The 16,705-nt window shown below is 34.7% G+C and overlaps 2 protein-coding genes across 2 annotated transcripts; one reads left to right on the plus strand and one right to left on the minus strand.

The window, feature by feature from the left end:
* On the minus strand, positions 1 to 8,049 carry LOC308429210 (NEDD4-binding protein 2-like; the record flags this gene model as incomplete). The annotated part of the gene is made up of 2 exons (XM_080927945.1): positions 1 to 1,176; positions 7,930 to 8,049. 2 exons carry the CDS (start codon positions 8,047 to 8,049, stop codon positions 1 to 3), a joined length of 1,296 nt encoding a protein of 431 aa, XP_080784071.1.
* A 4,881-nt stretch (positions 8,050 to 12,930) lies between these two features.
* On the plus strand, positions 12,931 to 13,866 carry LOC308429031 (olfactory receptor 9G19-like; the record flags this gene model as incomplete). The annotated part of the gene is made up of 1 exon (XM_080927678.1): positions 12,931 to 13,866. One exon carries the CDS (start codon positions 12,931 to 12,933, stop codon positions 13,864 to 13,866), a length of 936 nt encoding a protein of 311 aa, XP_080783804.1.
* Between the last annotated feature and the right edge of the window lie 2,839 nt (positions 13,867 to 16,705).

The following is a 16,705-nucleotide window of genomic DNA, read 5'->3' on the forward strand; positions in this document are numbered from 1 at the left end:
TCAGTCTGCAGAGGCAGGTTCACTGTGGTTGGCAAGCGTCATCAGCACATGCCTACCTTCTGTTTTCTGCTGGAGAACTGCTGTCAGATGTTCTATAGCTTCATCCACATGCAGCCCATGCAGGTCTAAGACATTCTGCGGTAATAGGGAGGCATTGACTTTCTCAAAGATCTCCACAGCAGCAAGGTGATTGGCTTCTTTCATCTTCTGCTCATGCAGACTGCCCTGCTGAGCATAAAAGGTGGCCACATTCTTCTTCCCCATGCGATAGGCTTCCTTGGCCTTGCTGTAGCACTCCATCCTCTTCTGCTGGTGCAGGAAAGCTTCCGCCCTATAGTCATCATACTCCGGGTACTCAAAATCCTGGAAAGACGGGTCACCTGGGGTGTCGTCAGCCTCTTTTGGTTTCTTTGTCTTTTTCTCTTTCGACTTCTGTGAAGTCTGAGAAGTGCTATTCTCATTCTGGTGAACACACTCTTGAGCTATAACTGTTTTCACGGGATCTCCTTCAAAAACACAGTTTAGAAACTGCACAGTGTTTTCCAGTGAATAGTTGTGATCTTTGAAAATGTCCACCAGGAAATTTTGATTAATGGCTGGAAATATTTTAAAGACCTGCTTCTCCTTTAGTTTTGTGGCACAGTCTTTTTCAAACATAAGTGTCTCCCTTTTCAAGTCATGTTTCTCCTGTAAGGCAATTTCTTCTGACATTATTTCTCGAAGTGAAACTTTTTTTGTTTGAGTGTTCCAGTGATCCAGGGTCTCAGGTGCTGCTACAGTCTTTAATAATCTTTTGCCTGTTTTCTGAGATGACTTTTGTTCAGAATTATCAAGAAGAGTATGTCCGGCCAGCAAAGGATCGTACATGCGCTTGCCACGAGAAACCTCCTCCTGTCTCTGTCGCTCCATTACAGATTCTCTCCACTTCTCATGAATCACTTTAGCCAGATTCAGATCTATATGAACCACACAATCCTCAACTGTTAGAGACCCTGAATCAATACCAACAGGGCCAAATAGCTCGTTAAGTTGAAAAGCCAGCTCAGGAGGTAATGCCAGCTCCAGACAGTCTATGGTCAGAGACCTGGCCGTCACTGGTGCAGGAGTCAGTACCTCAGCTTTACTCTCCTCACTAACTCCCGTTGACCAGCCGGGACCTGGCACTAGATTTCTATACTATCAAACCATTAAAAAATTAAGTCCTGACAAAAATTAATTCATATAGTTTTATGTAAAAATAATTTTAAAATCTGTACATTTATATTTGTTTTTAAAAATTAAGTTGTTCAGTTAAAAAATAAAAGTGTATGACTTTTTAGGTCAGGGAAATAAGCCCTTAGAAACAGTGATTATCTTGTTTTACATGTAGTTTATGCTCTTGTAACTAGTAAGATCTTAATGCACACTATCAAACCTTTAAAAAAAAAAGCACTGCCAAAAATGTACTTATACACTTCTATGCAAAAATATTTAAAATCTGTAGATATATCTTTGTTTTTTATTTTTTATTTTATTTTTTTAAACTTTATTTTAAAGAACAAAGATAAAGGGAAAAAATTTAAACATTTTTGCATAAATGTATACAAATACATTTGTGTCAGTGCTTGGCTTTTTTTTTTTCTCTTTTTTTTTTAAAGGTTTGATACTCTGCATTAAAGTCTTACTAGTTACCATGAGCAAAAAGTACATGTAAAACAGGATGTAACCCAGAATTAGTCAACGTTTTCTTGGTGTGGAAGGATTGAGCATGACTTTTTTTTTTGTTTGTTTGTTTTGTTTTGTTTTCTTTTTTTTTATTGAACTTCACATAGTCTGTGAGTTGTTTCTGAAGTAGTCCGAGCCTCTGGGGCTAGCATCCCACTATCAGTGACTGCATATTATGTCTGTTCTTTTGTGACTGGGTTATCTCACTCAGGATGATATTCTCTAGATGCAACCATTTTCTTAAGAATTTGGTTAAGTCATTGTTTGTGATGGCTGAGAAGTATTCCATTGTGTAAACGTACCACAATTTTTGTATCCAATCATCTACTGAAGGACATATGGGTTCTTTCCAGCTTCTGGTTATTATAAATAGAGCTGCTATGAACATTGTGGTGCATATATCTTTGTTGTATATTGGAGTGTCTCTGGGGTATATGCCCAGAAGTGGAATAGCTGGATCTTCAGGTAGTACTATATCCAATTTTCTGAGGAATCGCCAGACTGATTTCCAGAGTGGTTGCATAAGTTTACAACCCCACCAACAGTGGAGAAATGTTCCTTTTTCTCTGCAACCTCGCCAGCATCTGCTGTCATCTGAGTTTTGGTTCTTGGCCAACCTGACTGGTGTGAGGTGGAATCTCAGGGTTGTTTTGATTTGAATTTCCCTGATGGCTAAGGATGTTGAGCACTTCCTTAGATGTTTCTCAGCCATTTGATATTCCTAAATTGAGAACGTTTTGTTTAGCTCTGTACCCCATTTTTTTATTGTAATCATTGAGACGTTTTTTATTCAGAAAGTTTAAAAATCAAATTTCAACACAACCAATAGAAGATCATTTTTTTAAAACGACTTTATTTTACAAAACAAAGATAAATGTACAGATTTTAAACATTTTTTGCTTAAAATTATACATTTTTGTCAGTACTGTTTTTTCAGATATTAAAATAATTTTTACGTAAAACTATGTGAATATATTTTTTAGTCAGTACTTGATTTTTTCAAGGGCTTGACAGTATGCATTGAAAACCTAATAGTTACAATGAGCATAAAGTACATGCAAAAAAAAGCGCAACATGGAAATAGTCAAAGTCTTCTTGTTTTGTAAGTATTTTTTTTTTCTTTATTTCTTGGATTTCGTACAATCTGTGAGTTGTTTCTGGGGGAGTGCAAGCCTCTGGGGTTAGCATCACAATATCAGTGATTGCATATTATGTCTGTTCTTTTGTGACTGGGTTATCTCACTCAGGATGATATTCTCTAGATGCAGCCATTTTCTTAAGAATTTGGTTAAGTCATTGTTTCTGGTGGCTGAGTAGTATTCCATTGTGTAAATGTACCACAATTTTTGTATCCATTCATCTTCTGAAGGACATCTGGGTTCTTTCCAGCTTCTGGCTATTATAAATAGAGCTGCTATGAACATTGTGGTGCATATATCTTTGTTGTGTATTAAAGTGTCTCTGGGGTATATGCCCAGAAGTGGAATAGCTGGGTCTTCAGGTAGTACTATATCCAATTTTCTGAGGTATCGACAGACTGATTTCCAGAGTGGTTGTATTAGTTTGCAACCCCACCAACAGTAGAGAAGTGTTCCTCTTTCTCCGCAGCCTCGCCAGCATCTGCTGTCATCTGAGTTTTGGATCTTGGCCAATCTGACTGGTGTGAGGTGGAATCTCAGGGTTGTTTTGATTTGCATTTCCCTGATGGCTAAGGATGTGGAGCACTTCCTCAGATGTTTCTCGGCTATTCGGTGTTCCTCAACTGAGAACATTTTGTTTAGCTCTGTACCTCATTTTTTAATAGGGTTGTTTGATTCTCTGATATCTAGCTTTTTGAGTTCTTGGTATACCTTGGATATTAGGCCTTTATCTTAAGTGGAGTTGGTAAAGATCTTTTCCCATTCTTTTGGCTGCCATTTTGTTTTCTTGACAATGTCCTTAGCCTTACAGAATCTTTGCATTCTCATTAATTCCCATTTGTTATTTTTTAACCGTAGAGCTTGAGCCATTGGTGTTTTGTGTAGAAAATTTTCTCCTGTGCCTATGTATCCTAAGGTTTTCCCTACTTTCTCATCTAATAATTTCAGTGTATATGGTTTAATGTAGAGATCTTTGATCTACTTACACTTGAGCTTTGTATAAAGAGAAAAGAAAGGGTCTATTTTCATTCTTTTGCATGCTGAGTGCCAGTTGGACCAGCGCCATTTGTTGAATAGGGTGTCCTTTTTCCATTGAATGTTACAGCTCCTTTGTAAAAAATCAAGTGACCATATATGTGAGGGCTCATTTCTGGATCTTCTATTCTATTCCATTGATCCATGTGCCTATTTTTGTACCAGTACCATGCAGTTTTCAGCACAATTGCCTTGTAATATAGCTTGAGGTTAGGGATAGTGATTGTCGCAGATGTTTTCTTTTTGTTGAGGATGGATTTTGCTATTCTAGTTCTTTTGTTATTCCATATGAAATTGCACATTGATCTTTCCAACTCAATGAAGAACTGGGTTGGAATTTTGATGGGGATTGCATTGAATCTGTAGATTGCTTTTGGTAGGATGGCCATTTTTAAAATGTTGATCCTTCCAATCCATGAGCATGGGAGATCTTTCCATTTTCTGAGATCTTTCTCTATTTCCTTCTTTAGAGGTTTGAAGTTCTTGTCATACAGGTCCTTCTCTTGCTTAGTTAGAGTCACACCATGGCATTTCATAGTTTTTGTGGCTATTGTGAAGGGCATCTTTCCCCTAATTTCTTTCTCCACATGTTTGTCCTTTGAATATAGAAGGCTACTAATTTGTTTGAGTTAATTTTGTATCCAGCCACTTTGCTGAACTTGTTTATCAGCTGTAGGAGTTCTCTGGTGTAATTTTTGGGGTCGCTTAAGTACACTATCAGGTCATCTGCAAAGAGTGATATTTTTACTTCTTCCTTTCTGATTTGTATCTCCTTGATCTCCTTTTGCTGTCTAATTGCTCCAGTCAGGACTTCCAGTACTATGTTGAATAGGTAGGGGGAGAGTGGGCAGCCTTGTCAAGTCCCTGATTTTAGTGGGATTGCCTCAAGTTTCTGACCTCTAAGTTTGATGTTGGCTGTTGGTTTGCTGTATATTGCTTTTATTATGTTTAGGTATGGGCTTTGGATTCCTGTTCTTTTCAGGACTTTTAACATGAAGGAGTATTGAATTTTGTCAAATGCTTTCTCAGCATCTAGTGAGATGACCATGTGGTTTTGTTCCTTGTGTTTGTTTATATGGTGGATCTTTGTTTTTTAAAATAAAGTTGTTCAATTAAAAAATAAAGGTAGAAAAAAAAGAAGCAGTGATTATGGGATGTTGTTTATGACTTTGCTTGTTTCCGTTCTAATTGTGGTCATTGTTCTGTGTGTTTCCTTGACCTGGAACTGATCTTATCTATCATTTGCATGTGATTAAAATGGTATAAAGGAGAATGAAAAATATTATACCTGTATTTCAGGATCAGAACTGACTGGGTGTCATGCTGGATTATTTTGATTTGGATTTCCCTGGTGACTAAGAATGTTATTCATTTTTTTTAGGTGCTTCTAAGCCATTCTGTATTCTGCAGTTTTGATTTCTTTGTTTAACTTGTACCTCATTTTTTAAAAAAAATGGGGTTATTTGCTTTTCTGGAGCCTAACTGCTTTAGTTCTTTGTATATGTTGGATGTTAGTCCTCTGTAAGATGGAAGATTGGTAAAGGCCTTTTACCAATATGGCGGCTGCTCCTTTTTCTCTTTGACAATGCTGTTTGACTTATAATATTTTGTGATTTTTTTTAGCTCACATTTGTTGATTCTTGATCTTAGAACATAAGCTATTGTTGCTCTGCTAAGGAAATTTTCTCCTGTGTCTATGTGTTATAAACTCTTCCCCACTTTCACTTATAGTTTCAGTGTACCTGGTTGTATATGCATGTCTTTGATCCACTTGGACTTGAGCTTTGTACAAGGAGATAAGAATGGGTTGATTTGCATTCTTCTACATGCTGACTACCAGTTGAACCAGCACCATTTGTTGAAAGATGCTTTTTTTCTTTTTCCCCCATTTTTCTCTATTTTTTACTTATTTATTTATTTTTAGTTAGATATATTTTATTTACATTTTAAATGTTACCTAGTTCATACTCTCTATTACATCCCCTTTTGATTCTATGAGGGTATTTACTTACCCCCTCTCTGCCCTGACATTCCCTTTTACTGGGGCAGGTTGGAAGGAGTGGGTGGGGGAGTACTGTCATAGAGGCAGGAAGGAGGGATGGGATGGGGGTTTCCAGAGGAGAAACCAGAAAAGAGGATAACATTTGAAATGTAAATTAAAAATCCAATTATAAAAGAAAAAGAAAAATACACATCTGGGAGTCTATCTGCCTTCTACAAAAACAACATCCCTTAATCCTTTTAGAGAATTCCTAGGGGCTGCCACCATTGTCCATGAAACCAAGGACCTATTGCTAACTTTCTGGGAAACATGTGTATGTTATTTCACCTTCAGTTTTGTAACAAAAATGTTCTGTTTTTATTATACAGAATTGAGACTAAGACTGGGGGAACAGCTGCAGATTTACTCATCTCTGTCTGTGGCTCTAGGTTACTTTTATTTCCACCTCAAGAGAGTGACCTTATCATACATTTTACTTGAATTTTCACTTTAATATTATTGGTAACATCTAGTTCCTGTATATAGTAGCTGACTCCTACTAGGTCTTCCCAGGCCACACAATACCAGTTTTATTAAGGAAGGAGGAAAGTGAAGGAACAGTAAATAGATAAGAAGAATCAGAAGTACTAAGTATAGCTGCAAACATGACATCACGAGTTGCTTGTGGCAAACAAGCAGGCCTTGTGCCTCTCAGTACTTAGACTGGGGCTCACAAGAGGCCACAACTCTGAAACATGGTACACCCAGCAGGTTTGTTCTTTCTTTCTTTCTTTCTTTCTTTCTTTCTTTCTTTCTTTCTTTCTTTCTTTCTTTCTTTCTTTCTTTTTTTGTCATCAAGGATCCCAGGTATCCTGAACTTAATGTGGGATGACTTCAAAAGCTATTGTCTTTATGCATATTGTTTTATTATGTTGAGATGTTCACCTTGTATCTCTGATATCTCCAAGTCCTTAAATATAAAGGGATGTTGGATTTTGCTGAAGACTGTTCAGCATCTGTTGAGATAATCATGTGTTTTTTCCCCCTCTCCATTTGTTTATATAGTGGATTAGGTTGATGAATTTTCCTATATTGAACCATCCCTTCATTCCTGGGATGAAGCTTACATGATCTTAGTGAATGATGTTTTTGTCGTGTTTTTAGATATCATTTGTGAAAATATTATTGAGTAGTTTTGCATGGATGTTCATAAGTTAAATTGGTCTGAAGTTCTCTTCGTTGAGTCTTTGTGTGGTTTAGGTACCAAGGTAACTGTGGCTTCATAGAATAAATTAGGTAGTGCTCCTTCTGTTTATATTTTGTGAAATAGTTTAAAGAGTTTTGGCCTTATCTCTTCTTTGAAAGATTTTTCAGTAAAACATCTGGTCACCTGGTCCTTAGCTGTGGGGCATGGGGGAGAGGAAGGTGACTGGGATGTTTTTATGACGTTTTATTTTCTTAGGTATTATGGGACTGTTTATATAGTTTACCTGATATTGATTTAAATTTGGTGAGTGGTATCTGTGTAGAAAGTCCTCCATTTCATTTTGATTTTCCAGTTTTAAGCATATAGGTTTTAGAAATAAGATGTAATGATTTTTTTTTTAATTTCCTTATTTTATGTTGTCATGTCTCCATACTAAAATTTTACAAAGTATTAAACTAGATAAAGTTACAATATCATTTGTCAGAGAGCATTGTGTCTTCAGTGTATAGTGACTTTGAACATGCTGTCGCCATCTCTAAAACATAGTCATTATGCTTTGACCAAAGAGAAGAGGAAAGGTGAGTGGCTATTGTCCATATGTTTTTGGCCAGAATATAGGAATATGAAGCCATATTATAAAATTATATGAGGACATTTTTTGTTTTTTGTTTTTGTTTTGTTTTTTGTTTTGTATATCCAGAATGCAATAGGCTTGGTGAGCAGCATTAGATTGAAAGCAATTTCTAAAATCAGGTGCATTTATCTTTAAATTTTTTTTTTCTTAAAGAAAGGAAAGGCTTTTCATATGGACACTTACCCAGGGCTGACCGCATGGGATTGGATGACCCTCAGGAAGCAAGTACCTGGAGAAACTGATTTTCTCTTAGAAGATATTCTTTGTGTAGGATGGGACCTATCCATGAGTCAACTGCTGTGGCCACAGGAAGAGTTTGGTGGGGTGATGGTGTGCGAATGATATACATATAGTGCTTATGTATACAATTCTCTAGAGCATTAAATTAAAATTTTAAAAAAGAGCAAACAATTTGCTTTAGTTTTCTTCCACCAGTGATGATATTTATACTTATGACATAATTTATAACAGTTCTCTCTCTCTCTCTCTCTCTCTCTCTCACACACACACACACACACACACAATTTGAATTTTACTGATGATTTTTCCTGTCATCACTAATATAATTTTTATCATAAACTAGAATCATTTCTATTGCTTTTTACAATAACATATAGACACCATTTCTATAATTTCTTTTAAAATAAATCTATTTTCTAAAACTTACCTTGATATTTTTTGTACATATATAATAATTATCATCACCCACATGTCTCAACCTTTTTTTGCCTCCCTCCAAACCACTCCAAATCTTTCTTTCCTAGAGGTTCCCAACCTACTATCATTTCTTTGGTTTTTTTTTTTTTTTTTTTTTTTTTTTTTGATCTACTCAATTTAGCTACAGCTTTCCACATGAGCAGGTAGAAAATATTGCCTTTGGAAAATGGAGAAGGCACCAGTGGCTACACCACTGAAGACAGTGACTCTAGCTAGTTTCTCTTTTTTCAAATTCATCAATTAGCTAAAAGTATAAAAGCTTCTTTTTAAAATTACTTTTAATTACTTGATTGATCTCTATTTCCTCACCTTGTTCTGAAAATACAATTGAGCACTGTAATTGGTCACTTGGCACCAGAATTGCACATAGATATCTCTTCTTTAGAAACATTTCCCAAGGGGGAACTCAGACTTATATGATCCCCTGGAACCACTGTCACTGGAAAGAGAGTTTCTATGAAAAGATTGCTTTATTTTTATTTTTTGAGTTATTGCAGGAAATTCTGGATTTCAGTTTAAGTAAAGATGCAGTGACAATTTATGTCCATGTAAGTATTATATTTGATAGGCCAAAAAAAAAGTAGGCCATAGGCCGTAGCTCCCTTAGTTCCCATTTAGGCTTTAATTTTTTTTTCTGGTGAGATTGATAATTTGATCTGTGCATGGTTTATGATGTTATCATTACAGATTTTTCTGTAGCCATGGCCTTCTTTGACCAGTAAAGACCATTTTGTATTTAGTTCAGTTTAATTAAAAATATTATGAATTAAAATTTTTGTCATAGGTGGAATTGTTTTTACTGGTAAACAGTGTATGAATAAGTTTGTTTTTCAAGAGTAGGTCATAAATATGTATATTTATACACACACACACACACACATTTTGAAAACAAGATCAGTGATACCTCTATATGCATAGGTTGGGACCATCAGTGTCAGCAATAGGGTCTTACTATGTGATTGTGGTAATGACAATGGCTAGTTTTGTTTTAAAGACCACTCAGGACTTCCTGACTAATTACATATAGGAAGACATTGAATGACTTGAACTGTGTTTTTTTTTATTAATAACCCATGTTTCTGGGAATGACATTGTACACCCATGCTAGGCAATTTAGCACAAATACTTTAAAGAAAAAGATATCTTTTGAAATTAGATTGCTACCTAGTATTAAGTAACATACAGATAGTACTAACTTGTGAGTTTCTTTAAGGCTCTTTCATGCATCCTTAGTATTGTTAAACCAACTCAAACTCACAGCTCCTCTTCTTACCCATTTTTCAATCCTCACCCCTACTTAATTTTTTTTTACTACTGTATTCTATTTTTTTAAAATTGAAAGTAGATTCTGTCAGTATACCCTGACCGTGTTTTTTCTTCCTTCCACTCCTTTCACTCTCTCTATTCCATTCAGGAAAGAGCAAGCCACAAGAGTTAATATTTTAACCATTGGTCTTGCCATTTGTTTTAGTTTACATGTGTTTGGTTATTCTTCACTTACTTGCTTTTAGTTGGGTTGTAAGTTAGTAGGTACTTATATGACATTTTATACTTCCTTCTTTGGGTAAGCTTTCATCTTAACATTTATTCCTCAGTCCTGAACCTCTCTCCACACAGGATTCCAGCTTATGACTTTTGTTTGGCTATACTTACTTATAAAGTCTCCTTTTTACTTTCTTTTCTTCTACTTTTCTTCTAAGTTAAACAAAAAACAAGTTATTTGAAGTCAGGTTACACATATGAGAAAGAATATACAATATTGGCTTTGTAACCTTGAGATACTTCTTTTTATTCTATTATTTTCCTGAAATTTTCATATATTTTACAGCTGTATAGTGTTACAATTGCATGCTACATCCTCTTATCAATGTAAATTCAATGAGAATCTAGAATTATTTCATTTTATGGGTACATTGAATTGAGTTTTTGTTTCAGACAGCATTTATTCTGCATGCAATGTGGCCTAGCACCCAGTAGGTAGCTTAGCTTGGCCTCAAACTACTGCCTTGGGTTTCCAAGTGCTTGGAATACATTCATGAGCCACTGTGTACTACTTAAATTTAAGTTATATTATCAGATGCAGTTAGGATAATGTAAGAGAAAATAAAATATTTTAAAGGCATAAAGAAAAATTGGCTCATTCATTCAAGCCAGTGTTCCCATATAGACCACAGGATTCTCAAACAACCCATCCATGTAAGGAAGAACAATACACAAATTCAGATAATTTGTTAGTTTTTATATGACAATTTTTATATTTACCTTATTGATAAAATTGAGTATGCTCTGGATCATTAACTTTGTGTATTTATTTCTTGTTTTATCCCATTCTGAAGTTTGTCTCTTCTTCTCTATTGGTTGTCTCCTTAGCTGTATATAAGCTTCTTAGTTATATGCAATTTCAGTTGTCTATTTTCTCTTGTTTCCTGTATTTGCTTTTATCATTATAAAAATAATTGCCCTTTCTAAACTCTTGAAGGGTTCTCCCTGAGTTCTCTTAAATAACTCCATGGTTTTAGTGTTATATATTTAAGTATTTTTAATTAAGGCTTTATCTATATACTGGATGAATTTTGGGATCAAGATTTAATAGTATACATATGATACTTTCAAAACCACTAATTAAAGAGGCTATTCTTCCAATGGTTACTTCTGATAAATATGCTGCAGATTAGATGACTATATTAAGTATGAATTCATCTCTAGAATCTGGAATGTCTTTTGTTCAATTGCAGATAATCTTCAATACCATTAGAAAATACAGAAATAAAAACAAAAGCCTTTATGATATATGATTTTACCCTTGTTAGAATGGCTAATATAAAATATTTTAGTTGAATTAATATGTAACAAATGCCGGTATAGATGTGAAGTAAAATTACTGAGATATACTATTATTAGTAATATAACTAAGTATTTCTATTATAGAGAATAGTTTAGGAATTCTTCAAATAATTATAAAGGAATCTGTTCTAAGATCCAATATTTCCTTTCCTGTGTGTATACCCACAGAAAATACATGACTGCATGTATATAGTCATAAGTGGAAATTAAAAGAAAATCATCTTGAATGTAAAATAGTGACACTTCAGTTTATGTAAATGAATTGGAGAGAAGGATTCTGTATTTGGTTAATAAAAGTATGTGTGATTGTTGAAATATATAGTATAGTGTTTCATTAATATGCATAATTAATAAATGCTAATAAATCCAATATGCATTAGTAAAAATAGAAAAGATTTGCCAAAGGAGCTCAAAATGAACCTAGTTAGTTTGATACATAAAAGTTAGACATCATATTCCAGAAAAAATAGAATTCTTACCAATAAATCTTATTTAAATTAAATTAGTCATTATTTTTGTCCTGTCTTAACTCAGTCTAATAAATGGCTCTTTAACAAACTGTCCTGCTGTTCTTTCAGAATCAATCTCACTTTGGATAAACAAGCCTAAGGTACTATGCATTTGACAATACATAGTTAAATCTTACTACACTGTATCTGCCAGTATTTGGTTGTACGTTATAGCAACCATAAAAACAGTTAATAATTTTAGACTAGAAATATAAATAAAGACATTTAAAAATCTTTTATTTTTGCTTTTTAAGACTTAAAGAAAAATAAATAGCATGTTTTGGATATCATGATCAATTATTTTAATTTTTTAAGTCATTTATGGAGTACTTTCATTTGTTTCTGAAACTATCAATATATTATGATATCCAAAGCAAAGAATAACAGATTTTAAATAAAAAGAGAACATACAAGTTTATAAAGATAGTGGCATTAGGTTTAAGATTCTCCAAGATATAATAAGGACACATGATCCACCATGTTCATAGCGACCTTATTTATAATAGCCAGAAGCTGGAAAGACCCTGTATTTCCTTTGATAGATGAATGGATACAGTAATTGTGGTACATTTACACAATGGACTACCCTCAGATATTAGAAACAATGACTCTATGAAATTCCTAGGCAAATAGATGGAACTACAGACTATCATCCTGAATGAGATAACCCAGTCATAAAAGAACACACAGGATATGCAGTCACTGATAATTGGATACTAGCCCCAGAAATCTATAAATACCCAAGAAACAACTCACAGACCTTATGAAGCTCAAAAAGAAGGCAGGCCAAAATGTTGAAGCCTCAGTCATTCTTAGAAAAAAAAAGAGAAAAAGAAAAATATCTGTGTATTCATTATATATTATTATGCAACAAATTTGGTGAGCTATAATAATATTATATAAAAAAGTAAATTTCAAAAAACTCTCAAAAAAATGTAAGTGACATTCAGTATTATCTATTTAGTCAACATGTGGATAATTCGGCATTTGTAACAATGAGACTGATTCAATATGTATGTAGATCATGATAAATGATGTTTATGGAAAAATGTTTTTACTTTCCAGCTTGTAGAATGACAAGTAATGGAGAAAAATATTAAGTAAAAATTTTCAACCATAATTAAATCTTTTCACAGAGTGCACTGTAGATACCCAAAATCATGGCTGAGGAAAACGTTACTGAAGTGACAGAGTTCATCCTTTTAGGATTCACAGGAGATGTGGCACTGCAGAAGGTCCTCTTTTTCATCTTCCTCACCATTTACATCTTCAGTCTGCTGGGGAATATCACCCTGATTTCTCTCATCTGTGTTGATTCACGACTCCACACACCCATGTATTTCTTCATTGGAAACCTGTCATTCCTGGATCTCTGGTATTCCTCAGTCTATGCGCCCAAAATCCTGATAACGTGCATCTCTGAAGACAAAAGCATCTCCTTTGCTGGGTGTCTGGCTCAGTTCTTCTTCTCTGCTGGGCTGGCCTACAGTGAATGCTACCTACTGGCTGCTATGGCTTATGATCGTTATGTGGCCATCTCCAACCCCTTGCTTTACTCCCAGGCTATGTCCCCAAGGTTATGTGCCAGTCTTGTAGCAGCATCCTACCTTGGTGGCTTTGCAAACTCCACCATTATCACCAGTGAGACATTTACCCTGAGCTTCTGTCAAGACAATATTATTGATGACTTCTTCTGTGATCTGCCTCCTCTTGTGAAGTTGGCATGTGATGTGAAAGAGAGCTACCAGGCTGTGCTCTACTTCATATTGGCTTCTAATGTCATCACTCCCACTGTGCTTATTTTGGCCTCCTACCTCTTCATCATTGCAGCCATCTTGAAGATCCGCTCCACCCAAGGCCGTCTCAAGGCCTTTTCTACATGTGGTTCCCACCTGACAGCTGTCACTTTGTACTATGGTTCAATTCTCTTCATTTACTCCCGGCCAAGCACAAGTTATGCCTTGGAAAGGGACAAAGTGGTGTCAGTGTTCTACACTGTAGTGATTCCAATGCTGAACCCTTTGATCTACAGTTTACGAAATAAGGATGTCAAGGATGCTTTGAGGAAAATGTTAGATATGGTCAAGTTGTCATGAAGAAAAAGAAGGCAAAGCAACTTAAAAAGGCTGATCATCACGCAATTGTTCTTAGCTGATATTATCAGAAATAAGTATAGTAGGAATGTAAAGATAATCACTTAGTGTGCATACAGAGAACTGTGTTTTCTATATGTTAAATTGTATTTCTTGACACAATAAGATAATATTAAATTTGCTTGTAAAGTGACAACAATTCTCTTCCTCACCCAATACCATATCTTTTCAAAGTTTTTAATTTTTCATATTTTAATTACTATTCAAATGTTTGTATGGAATAAATTGTGTCATCATTTAATGGCACAAGTATATTTGTATTTATTTATTTATCTATCTATTTATTTATTTATTTATTTATTGTGTGTGTGTGTGTGTGTGTGTGTGTGTGTGTGTGTGTGTGTGTGGTGTATGTGTGTGTTAGTGCCAGTGGCACAAAAATACCTAGATGTGCAGATGGAGGTCAGTGTACAAACTTCATTTCCATCTTCTTTAAAATAGGATTTTTTTCTTGCTCACTTTTATATAAAACAGACTGTAAATGTACAGGTATTCTCAGCCTCAGAAATATATAGAAAATGTGCTTAGGTTTATGTGAGATTTGAGAATTTAAATTCAGATCCTTTTTACTTACTAAATTTTCTTCCTAACCTTATTTATTATTTAATAATCACACTATTAGGTTTTATTATGGCAGTTTAAATCAAAATTAGTTTTTTCTTGATTCTCTTTCCTTCTTTCTCCCTATCCCTGTGACAACTCTTGTGTTCTTTCCTGAAGACCCATTTCCAACCTCATCCTTAGTGTGTATTTTCCTTCCTCCATACCTCCACTCTATCTTGTCCTTCCCTTCTGATTTCAAAGCTTATTCTCATACTCATGTGTGTTATTTGTGTGTGTGTGTGTGTGTGTAGGCACGAACATTGTGAAAGCTGCAATACATATATGAGAGAACATGTAATTCTTACTTTTCTGAGGTTAGATTACTTCACTTCAAATAATAATTTCCAGATGTACCCAGCTTTTTGTAGATTCCATTTTTCCTCACAAATAAACATAATTTTATCTTTTATCACACACACACACACACACACACACCCCTACATGTGGATATATACCATGCTGACAAGAGACAATGGTATATCCAGTCCTGACAACAATTTCAAATTCATCTGATGTTTGTATTAAGAAATTTTGTGAGATAATTATACAGCAAAGTCTTAATAAGTGAGTTGCCTTGGCTTCATTGCCTCCACTATGATGTGAGGTTCATGATAGTAGTGAGTTACTTTCAATTTCCTGAACTAATGTTAGGAACCAAATAGATAGAGTCATTCCACAGAGATTTCTTTCTTTTTAATGTTTAAATATATTTCTTTATTTATTTCACATCTATACATGTGCCCTATATTTGTTTATTCTTGTCACATATGTACAGAATCTCATGAAGAACAGAGTATATCATCAAATCCACTGGACTTTATAGAGGTCAAAAATACCTATAAATGTATGAGAAACTATAAATATGAGGCAAAAAATTGTAATTTTTAGTCCCTCTTTCTTTTCTTTTCTTTTTTATTAATTATTTTATTTACTTACATTTTAAATGTTGTCACCTCTGCCAGTCTTCCATCCACAAAAATTAAATTTTATGGGTTTTCATAAATACTCTATTTGCAGGGTTTTTTTTTACTTTATTTTATTTATTACCTTAGATACATTTTAATGAACCAACCAATGTGGATGCTGTAGCATGGTTTGTTCTCACATTTATGTGCACTTTATTTACTTTAAATGATATTTTATCACCTTGTTAAGAAGTCTATATATAGTATATTCTTATTATATTATAAAGCTATGCCCAAACTCTTCTCAGGTATAATCTCCATTTTGCTAACCACCCAAATTAATATTCTTTGCTTCTAAAACCAATCTAGTTCAATTTATACAATTCAAATACTCTTGAGTGTGAGGCAATCTTTGAAGGGTGTTTAACCTATCATGGGTCAAACCATTAAAGAAAAGTGACTCTTCATTTCCCTCCAGCTATCACCTTCTCACATGGGGGGGGGGATTTGGTGCCCAATTCCTCCCACCATGATTGTTTGAGAACATCTCTCAGTAATTTTTATTGCCCATACATATACTTGAGGAGTAGAACCCTAGAGATTCTGACCAGTTTCAGAGACTTCTTGAAGCTGTTTTGAGTTTTTTGCACTCTAAGCTTAAGGAAAACTTTCTATTGGATGCAATACTTATATCTTGCTATAGAAATCCAATGGAAAACCTTTCTGTAATTGTTCAAAGGCCTTCTCCAAGATCTATAGATTTAACCCCCCCAGGAAAATACCCCAAAGCAAAGGCCTAGTTCAACTTACACTCTAGAGACAGACAGTGGCCTTCTGTTCGACACTGAGGGCATCACAGTGCTCTGATCCATAGCCTGAGAAACAAAGGTGGTAAAGATTCTGGCATCAACAAGAGGGGAAATCCTGGGTCCTGTGAAGGCTTGATGCGCCAGCATAGGGGGATGATAGTGTGGTAGGATAAAAGTTGGTGGGTGAGCACCCTCATGGAGAAAGGGAGGGGTGAGATGGGAGAAGGTTGGAGGGGAAACAGGGAAGATGGATAACATTTGAAATGCAAATAAACAAAATAACCAATAATAAAGACAATACAGTCATAAGCACAAAAGTTATCCCTTCTGAAAGGGCTTTTATTATATTTTCTAAATCATTCAGTCACAGGCATGTTTGTTTTTTTATCTAACTTAATTCAATTAATTCAACAAATAATCCTCTGAACAATGAAATGTTGAACAAATTACATTTATTTATAATTA

Source organism: Micromys minutus (genome assembly GCF_963924665.1).
Source record: "Micromys minutus genome assembly, chromosome: 13".
NCBI lineage: Eukaryota > Metazoa > Chordata > Mammalia > Rodentia > Muridae > Micromys > Micromys minutus.